We start from the raw sequence: 10,000 nt of genomic DNA, 5'->3' as shown, positions 1-10,000 counted from the left end.
CTTTCAGTCTCTCTCTCTCTCTCTTTCTCTTTCAGTCTCTCTCTCATACCTTTCTCCCTCTCTAATTCCCCTTTTCACTATCTCAAAATATCCTCTTTCTCTCTCTTTCCCCCTGTTTTTTACCCTTTCTAATCCCTCTTTTCTCCCTCTCTCTCTCCTCCCCTCCAGATGGCCGAGGCAGCGACAAGTTCTCGAGATATGAGGACCTTGGCGATGACAACGTGATCGACGGCCTCCAGGTTATCGCCGAGAGGGAGATGAACTCCTTCCAGAAGCACATCCCGGGACTCAAGCGCCACGATGCCAAGACCTCCACGATCCGCCAGCACTACTATCCTGAAGGTACGGAAGGAGGGAGGGAAGGTGGGGGGGAGGGAGGGAAGGGGAGGGATGGTGGGAGGGTGGGAGGGAGGGAAGGTGGGAGGGAGGGAGGGAGGGAAGGTGGGAGGGTGTAGGGAGGGAAGGTGGGAGGGTGGGGGGAGCATGGAAGGTAGGAGGGTGGAAGGAAGCCAGGGTGAGAGGGTGGGGAGAGGGCGGGAGGGAGGGAGGGAGGGAAGGTGGGGGTAGGGCGGGAGGGAGGGTGGGAGGGAGCATGGAACGTAGGAGGGTGGAAGGAAGCGAGGGTGGGAGGGAGAGAAGGTAGGTGTGGAGGGAGCATGAAAGGTAGGAGGGAGGGATGAAGGGAAAGTGGGGGGAGGGAGGGAGGGAGGGAGGGAAGGAGGGTAGGTAAGAAGGATGGGAGGGAAGGCGGGGGGGGGGATGGAAGGGTGGAGGGTGGAGGAGGGAGGAGGGGAGGGGGAAGATGGAAGGACGGAAGGAGGGAGGTAGGATGGAAGGTAGGAGGGAAGGAGAGAGGGAGGGAGGGGGTAGAGATGGAGAGAGGGAGGGAGGATAAAAGGAGGGGGGGGAGATAGAAGGAGGGAGGGAGGGAGGATGGAAGGAGGGAGAGAGGGAGAGAGGGAAGGAGGATGGAAGGAGAGAAGGTGGGAGGGAGGGAGAATGGAAGGAGAGTAATGATCGAGGAAGGGGGGAAGGAAAGAAGGGATGGATGGCGGAAAGGAATGAGGTTTGGGCTTGAAGGAGGTAGGAGGAAGGTAGGATGGAGGAAAGGAGGAAGGTAGGATGGAAAATAGGTAAGGAGGAGGTAAAGAGGGACGTCGAGAAACACATCAAGACCTCCATGAACCGCCTGCATTACTGTCTTGAAGGTGCGGGTAAAGGAGAAAAGCAAATGAAGGGAGGGAGGAAAGGAGGTTTGAATGAGGGGGAGGAGAGAGGTAGGAAGAAGGGGAGGGAGAGAAACACATCAAGACCTTCACGATCCGCCAGAACTGCTATCCTGAAGATATGGAAGGAGGAGGAAAGGCGAGAGAGGTAAAGAAAGTGAGAGAGGAGGAGGAGGGGCGGCCTCTATGGGTTCAAGGGGGCTCAGGAAGGTGTGTGTGGGGGGGGGGGAGTTCAGATGCATATTCCAGGACTGAAGCGCCACCACGCCAAGGGGTCCACAACCTGCCTGCATAACTATCCAGAGGGTACGGGGGACGGGAGGGAAAGGAGGGAGTAGGAAGGAGGGGAGGGTGGGCTTGGGACTGGCCTAAGGTTAAGGAACAAAGAGAAGGAGGAAGGGAAGGAAAAATAAAGGAGAAGGGGAGGGGGCAGGGAGAAGAGATGTAAGGAGGGGCAGTTGAGGAAGAGAAAAAGACTGGGTGGGAGATGGGAGGCGTGACCTATAGGAAGGGAGAGAAGTAGGGATGTAAGAAAGGAGGGAGGTAGGGAGATAGAGTAGGAGAGGGGGAGAGGGAGGGGGGCTTGGGAAGCGTGAGGTAACTTGAAGAGAGTAGGGGTGCGGACTGCTTAGTGGAGGAGGAAGGATATTATGTAAAAGACAGGAGGGGGAGTGAGGTATCAAAACGATAGAGATATTTGTTTTCATATTTTTTTCTTTTTGTTTGTATGAAGGATATATACGTATGCAAAGTTTTTGTTTGTTTGTTACATGCACACGCAAGTGTAAACGCGAACACACTCAAGCACATACACACATTCAAACACACATACGAACACAAACAAACCTAAACACACTAATAAGCTCATCCTAAACATACACGGAACGAAACACAAACACCTAATACATACAAACCAGTCAACCATCCACTATATACGGCTCTTTATGGTAAGCATCTCAGAATTACTGTGCCGTAATAATTACCTTTAGTGTTTCGTCTAGGCTTACCGTCATAGCATTTGTTTTCATTACATACATATCCAAGGAAAACAATACTGAAAGTAGGTTGATCATAACAGATTCTTGTTTAGGTTTGCTACATCACAATAAAGAAGCTTCATTGTAACAGATTATTGCTTAACAATCAATCACCATTACCTACGTTATACAAAAATAACAATGAAAGCAGCTTGCTCGTAATTGGTTCTTGCTAAACAATATGCAGCGTTTCGACTGCATTAAATAAACACAAAAGCGTTAATAACTCCATGTTAATACGGTCTTGTTTAACACTTGTTTAGTTCGTATTGTATCGGATTGTGAAAACGATCCAATAACAAGGTTTAGATGCCATTAGAAGTCATTAGATGCTATTAGATGCCATTAAATGCTATTAAATGCTATTCTGCCTCGTTCTAAGCTCTCAATTATTGCACTGGTAATCAAATTGTTTTGCTTGATTGCTCTGAACGAGTTTGTTGTGTGTGTGTTCATTTCGCTTTATTTTATTTATTTTATTATTTATTTATTTGTAATAAATAGGAAATGACATTCTTTAGATTTGTATTTTTTCTCACTCTCTCTCTCTATCTTTCTCTCTCAGTTCTTTTATTTTTCTTTCTTTCTCTCTCTATTTTCTTTCTATTCCTTGTTTCTCCATCTGATGAATCACGTGTTTTACTCTCCCTTTCTCTTTTCCTCTACAATCCTAGTGTCGCTTTCCATCTGTTATTCTACACCCTTATTCGCTTTTCCCCCTTTCAACGTTGTCCTCTTCCCCTCTTCCCTTTCTCCCCTTCCACTTTCTCCATACTCCCCTCTTTACACCTCATTCGCTTCCCGTTCTATTATCGTCTCTCCCTTTAGCCTCTCTTTCTCTCAAATTCCTTTACGTCTCTCTCTCTCTCTCTCTCTCTCTCTCTCTCTCTCTCTCTCTCTCTCTCTCTCTCTCTCTCTCTCTCTCTCTCTCTCTCTCTCTCTCTCTCTCTCTCTCTCTCTCTCTCTCTCTCTCTCTCTCTCTCTCTTTCTCTTCTCTTTTGTAAAAACGTTTTACCTTTTTCATTATTTGCCTTTCTCACTCTTTTCCTGTTCCCATTACATTTAAGTTTTATTTCCTTTTTCTTTTCAGTGACTGATATGTTGTGCTTTTAGAGACAATTATGCTTAAGTGCGTTTTTTGCCCCCCTCACCCCCTCTCTTTCTCCTTTTCTATCTTGCTTCTTTGTCTGCTACTTTATTTCTGAATTTACCTGATTTTCTTTCTATCTATTTTAATCTCTTTCTCTGTATGTTTATCTATCTATCCATCAATCTCTCTTTCTCTGTCTATCTATCTATTTATCCATCAATTTCTCTTTCTCTGTCTATCTATCCATCAATCTCTCTCTCTCTCTCTCTCTCTCTCTCTCTCTCTCTCTCTCTCTCTCTCTCTCTCTCTCTCTCTCTCTCTCTCTCTCTCTCACTCACTCAGTCATTCTACCTATCTATCTATCTTTCCTTTTCTATCTATCTATCTATCTGTCTATATATCTATCGATCTATCTATCTGTCTATATATCTATCGATCTATCTATCTATCTCCCTACCTATCTCTCTATCTATCTATTTGGCAATATATATATATCTTTCTATCTATATTTCTGACTATATATCTATCTCTCCCTCTATTTCTTCAATCTCTTCCTCTATCTCTTCTATCTCTCCTCTATCTAGTTCTATCTATCTCTATTTCTATATCTCTCCCTCTATCTCCCTCTCCCTCTCATATACCCTTTCCCTCTCTTTCCTTCTTTTTCACTTTCTATCCATTTTTTTAAGACTGTGCCACTAATCTGAGAAAAGTTCTGATGACTTAAGCAGAGAAAATCAGATATAATTGAAACGAATTGCGACGAAAGCCTTTTCCAAACTCCATGAGAGATGGATAGATGCAATAAAGAAGGGAGCAAGAGAGAAGCAAAGAAATGGAGAAATGGGAAGGGAGAGAGAATTTAGGAGATGGAGAGGGAGAGGGAGAGAGAGAGAGAGAGAGAGAGAGAAAGAGATTGGGAGAGGGGGAGAAAGAGAGAGAGAGAGATTGGGAGAGGGGGAGAAAGAGAGAGAGAGAGATTGGGAGAGGGGGAGAAAGAGAGAGAGAGATTGGGAGAGGGGGAGAAAGAGAGAGAGAGAGAAAAAAAAAAACAATTGCAATAGAGGATGCTCACTCTCAGACATTCATGCAACCAAAGCACTTTCAGAAGCGCAATTGAATTCAGGAGATGATTGATGTATGATTTTGTTCTTATACACATTATATATAGTTCATGGGCTTGAATCATTCCATGACTAAAGTAAGTAAGGATGTATTCAAGCCGAGGCCAGGCAAAAGAGTAGCCCAAAACCGGCGCTCCAATCCCTTTCCCCTCCGGGCCTACACTTTCACCTAAGATACCCAAGCGAAAAAATCCCTAATGTTCATTATACCTAGCATACGATAGTGCACACACACACACACACACACACACTCACTCACTCATTCACTGAGATGCACTGAAAAGCACTACAACAATTACAACACAACTTAAAACACCATAAAAGAAAATTACAACACCCAGTTAAGACATTACAAAAATTACAATATAGTTTCAAACATTATAGAAAACACAACACTCGCCTTAAAACATCATACAAAAAAACTACAACACCCAAGCTTAAAACAACATTAAAAAAATAACAACCATTCACTCCACACACAATCCCCTCAACTTTGCAAAACCCCCAAGCATACACGCTCACCATACCGAGATCGTTCGCCACATACAGACCCCATTATGATGCCCGCACGTAAGGACGATGCCCCACATACATTAAGACAAACTCGAGATGCTCAAACACACTCACACCACTCGGGATGGTATGGATTGCTCAGCTGTTTGTCACGCTCCACTTGCATCACAGAACAGCAGAGACGACACACACACGAGTTTCCCTTTGTTCTAACACAATAGCTTCTACTTTGCCGTCTCTCTCTTTCTCGGTTTTCTGTTTCGTTCCCTTTTTTTTTTGTCTTCTTCTTTCTTTCTGTTTTTAGTTTCTTTGTTGTTGTTTCTATGTGTGTCTTTTTTTTCTCTCTCTCTTTAGGGGGGGTTGATTGGCTTTCGCTGCCTCTCTTTTTTTTTCTCTTTCTCTTTCTCTCCTTCTCTCTTTCTCTCTCTCTCTCTCTCTCTCTCTCTCTCTCTCTCTCTCTCTCTCTCTCTCTCTCTCTCTCTCTCTCTCTCTCTCTCTCTCTCTCTCTCTCTCTCTCTCTCTCTCTCTCTCTCTCTCTCTCTCTCTCTCTCTCTCTCTCTCTTCTCTCTTCTCTCTCTCTATCTCTCTCTCCTTATTTTTCTTCTTTACAATACCCATATACACATACCTGCACTCATACAATGATAACGCGTGTATATAGATAGAAAATTAAACAGAAAACAGATTGAGGGTTAGATAGGTATGTATCTACTTAGAAACTAAGAGCAGAAAAGAAGAATTTGAAGAAGGAATACTACAAATATATGTTTTAAAAATGTTTAAGAAAGCAATTCAAGAAGAGTAGGCCTTTCTTAAAGTAAAATGGAAATTGGAGCATAAGAAATTGAATATAAAATTACTAATAGCTATCTCTTTCTCTCTAAATAGATATAGATACATTGTATGCAGTACGAATAGATGTTTTAAAATCTCTCTCTTTGTCTTTCTGTCTATTTCGCTTTCTCTTTCTCTCTATCTCTCTATCTGATCTATATCTTTCTGTGTGTGTGTGTGTGCGTTCATCTATCTATATATCCCTATTTCTCTCTATCGCGTTCTCTCTCTCTCTCTCTCTTTCTCTCTCTCTCTCGCTCTCTCCCCTTCTCTCTCTCTTTCTCTCTCAGAAAACTTTGATTAGAAATGATTTAAAAGATATGCATGTTTAAAGATAAGAAATGAAACGAACGAACGAATGATCAGAACATGGAAAGAATTGTGTGGAAACATATGAAAAAGATAAAACACTAAGAGCACTGCGAAGAAAGTTTGAATAAAGTTAGTTTGTTGGTTTGGGTGTAAACTGGCGGAACTCATGTCAAAAATCGAAGATCTAACTGAAGAAAAATATCATTATTATTATTATCATCATCATCATCATTATTATTATCATTATCATCATTATTATCACTTCTTTACTATTATCATTACTAATGATATTATTATTATCAATATTATCATTATTATAATCATTATGATTATCATTATTACCACTATCATTATTATTGTCATTATCACAATTACCATTACTATTATTGCCATCATCATTAATGTAGTTATCACCATCTTCATTATCATTACCTTTGCTGTTGTTCTGTTTTAACTTTGATATGTAATATTTTTCTCTATTTGGTTAAACCTAAGTAAAGACAATACCAACCAACAACTCACCAAAGAACAAAATCTGAAGTCACACCAAAAAAAAAAAAAAAAAGAATAAAAAGTAGAAATCTTAAAATCCTAAACCTTTCCAAAAATCCCCAAACTTTTAGACGGATGCAACAAAACCTGCAAAGTCCTTCCACCAACGTTCCATTCCTTCAATGAGAAAAAGTGTATGTGAGGCTAATGATAACAGCGACTGATAGCGAAGAGAGCAGATGATGCACTGCAGATCCTGGAAGCGGTCGCCACAATTTGGTTTATCCGGGAATCAAATTTGTAAAGTGTAACAGGGAATGAATGAGAGGAAAGAAGGGAGGGAGAAAATGAGAGAGAGAGAGTAAGTTAGGGGGGGAGACAGAGAGTTGAGGAGGGAGAGAGTGAGAGAAAGAGAGAGACAGAGGTAGAGAGAGAGAGAGTGAGGGGGGAGACAGAGAGAGAGACAGAGAGTGAGGGGGAGAGACAGAGAGTTGAGGAGGGAGAGAGCGAGAGAAAGAGAGGGAGGAGAGGGAAAGAGAGTTGAGGAGAGAGGAAGTGAGAGGGAGAGGGAAAGAGAGAGAAAGGGGGGGATGGGTGTTTAGAATATAAGAAAGAGAGAGAGATAGACATAGAGTGTGAGAGACAGAAAGAGAGAGAAAGAGGGGGAGAGATTTTAAAACTTACTCAAACAGACACACGAAAGACACAGACAGGCAGATATTGAAAGCTAATGGATAGTCTCTCCAGAGGTCTTGATAAGTATTCTAGACAGTCTGAAGCTTCGGAATTACTCGTGCCCTATGGACGTCATATGAAAGAGAGAAAGAAACAATGACACAGAGAGGGAATAAACGGGAAAGAAGAAGATGGGGAAGATGTTTTGCCTCTCTCTCTCTCTCTCTCTCTCTCTCTCTCTCTCTCTCTCTCTCTCTCTCTCTCTCTCTCTCTCTCTCTCTCTCTCTCTCTCTCTCTCTCTCTCTCTCTCTCTCTCTCTCTCTGTCTCTCTCTCTCTCACACACACACAATCGCATTTTCCTTCAGTTTATTCTTTTCCATTTTTCCATCTTTTATTTCGGTAAATTTAAATAAAAAGATAAAGAAAACAAATGCAAACACAAAAAGATAGAAGATGAAAATTTAATGAAACGCAAAAGAGAAAGACACTGAAACATAATTCTGGAGATTTTTGTTTTCCTGATTTTAAATTATGATTAAATTAATACTTAGAAAAATGAAATATAAGTGATAAAAATGAACGGTTAAGATGATCAATGATTATGAAAAAAACTAATCGATAAAACGTTATCTCAATAAACAAGGTATAACGTAATTCACTCGAGTAAAGATATATACATGAAAACAAATCATCAACAAAGAATGAATGATACACAAAAAGAAGCTATTAAAAATCACACACTTGTAAACACTCACTGGCAACTCAAGAATCTCCCTGATTTAATATGAAGTCTTTGCTTTTGTGTTGCAAATGAATGCAAGCACAACATCAACAACCATACGGGAGGATATTATGACTTACATGAGAGTTTGTTTGTGTGTTGGGAGGTAAGTGTGTGTGGGTGGGGGATGGTGGGGGGAGGTTAGTGTGTGAGTGGGAGGGGTGTAGGTAAGTGTGGGATGGAGGGGGTGTGTTTGTTTGTGTGTGTGTGTGTGTGTAGGTGTGTGTTTACGTGTTTTCAAGTAAGAAATATATCAGATTTCTTTGAGGAAAAGTAGAAGGAAAATTATGAAGAAAAAAGATAAACATACAGACAAAATATATAAAAGAAAAGAAAAACGAACAACAAAAATAATAGATGAAAAAAATAAACAAAAACGAATAAATCATAAGTATAAAAAAAGCAAGAAAGACATCTAAACCAAACAAAAAAAGACCGGAAAGGAATCTAAACGAAAAATTAAGAAAAGAGAAAAGAGAAACAAGAAAACAATATAAAAAAATACATTCGCTGCAAAATTTCCCCGAAAAGCAACTTCTCACGCACCTTTTTCTGATCCCGGAAGTCAATTAAGATTTCTCAAGATCAGTGGAATTGTGGCTCCGCGTCGACATATCGAACCGTAGGAAAACAGATAATGCGGGGGGGGGGGGAGAGAGAGAGAGAGAGAGAGAGAGAGAGAGAGAGAGAGAGAGAGAGAGAGAGAGAGAGAGAGAGAGAGAGAGAGAGAGAGAGAGAGAGAGAGAGAGAAGGGTGTGGGGTGGGAGATGGGAAGGAGGGAAATGAGAAAGGGTGGGGTAATCAAGGGAGGGCGAAGGGGGATGAAGAAAGTGGTGAGGAGGGAGGGAGAGAGAGTGGAGAAAAGAAATCGATTTTTCAAAATCTATTAATCTTTAAATCACGTATAAATATCAGAAAACCGAATTAATCTTGCCATATACATTTGGGGAAATTTTAACTTTTTTCTCTTTCTTTTCATTTTCATTGCTTCTGATTTTAAACCCAATATATCATCTTATACCGCACTACGATATAACAATTGAATTCATATAAAAAACTAAAGAAAAAATAAAACTCATTTCCGACAGGCTGAATGTTGCCAGATGCCGTTCCCTTTCAATCTGTATCGACGAAGAAAATATTTGCAGATCATGACACGTTTTTGCGCTGTTGTTCGACGCAAAGTTCCCCGCCAATGGAGCCGCAAGAGGGGGGGGGGGGCACTGAGGTTAGTGGGGAAGATAGGTGGAGGAGGAGGTATAAGGGGGAGGGGGGTTATGGGGACAACACCTAAGATAGGGCGAGTAAGGAAAGAAAGGAGGGGGAGGGGGAGAGGGAGGGGATCTGGTGGGGTGATACCGAGGATGTGGGGTCAGGAAGGGGGAGGGGGTGGGGGCTAGGACATTCTTGGGTTTCCTTTTGTTTTTTGGAAGGCGAATATAGTGTGACTAATGTACAGTATATATTTGTAGTTTTCTGCGCTGGCCATCCTGCGCGCGCGCCCGTGTGTATGCACATGTGTGTGATAAAGTGAGAGAGATAGGGGGAGAGGTAGGAAAGAGGTTGGGAGGGAGGAGGGACAGAGAGAGAGGGGGGCGAGAGGGAGAAAGAGAGTGAGAGAGAGAGAGAGAGGGAGAGAGAATGAGATAGATAGAGAGAGAGGGGAAAGGGGGAGAGTATGAGAGGGAATGAGGGAAACAGATACGATGGGTGAGTTGCATGGAAAATGTAAAACGAAGTCAGACTAACAGAATCAGAAAAAATGTAAATCAAAATAAACAAAAATAGCAACGTGTCTGAAATCCAAAATAGATCAGCATGATAAGCCCCACTCACATCATACCAACATCCCCTCCCCCCCCCCCTTACCCTAAATCCATTTCCTTACTACAATCACTTCCGCTTTTCTACATCA

General features: G+C 42.0%; 1 protein-coding gene across 3 annotated transcripts in view; it reads left to right on the top strand.

Moving 5' to 3' along the window:
* LOC122266648 (monocarboxylate transporter 12) overlaps positions 1-10,000 on the top strand; it is an 854,543-nt gene that overhangs the window by 723,703 nt on the left and 120,840 nt on the right. For all 3 annotated transcript variants that reach the window (XM_086556234.1, XM_086556229.1, XM_086556240.1), the window contains one exon: positions 169-342. In XM_086556234.1, the coding sequence (XP_086412360.1) occupies positions 169-342 (174 nt within the window). The remainder of the gene's footprint in view (positions 1-168; positions 343-10,000) is intronic.

Source organism: Penaeus japonicus, unplaced genomic scaffold, assembly GCF_977035675.1.
Source record: "Penaeus japonicus unplaced genomic scaffold, GWHDUDI00000001_assembly GWHDUDI00000003, whole genome shotgun sequence".
NCBI classification, from domain to species: domain Eukaryota; kingdom Metazoa; phylum Arthropoda; class Malacostraca; order Decapoda; family Penaeidae; genus Penaeus; species Penaeus japonicus.
Note: the sequence above shows the minus strand (reverse complement) of the source record. Positions and strands in the feature narration are given on the sequence as shown.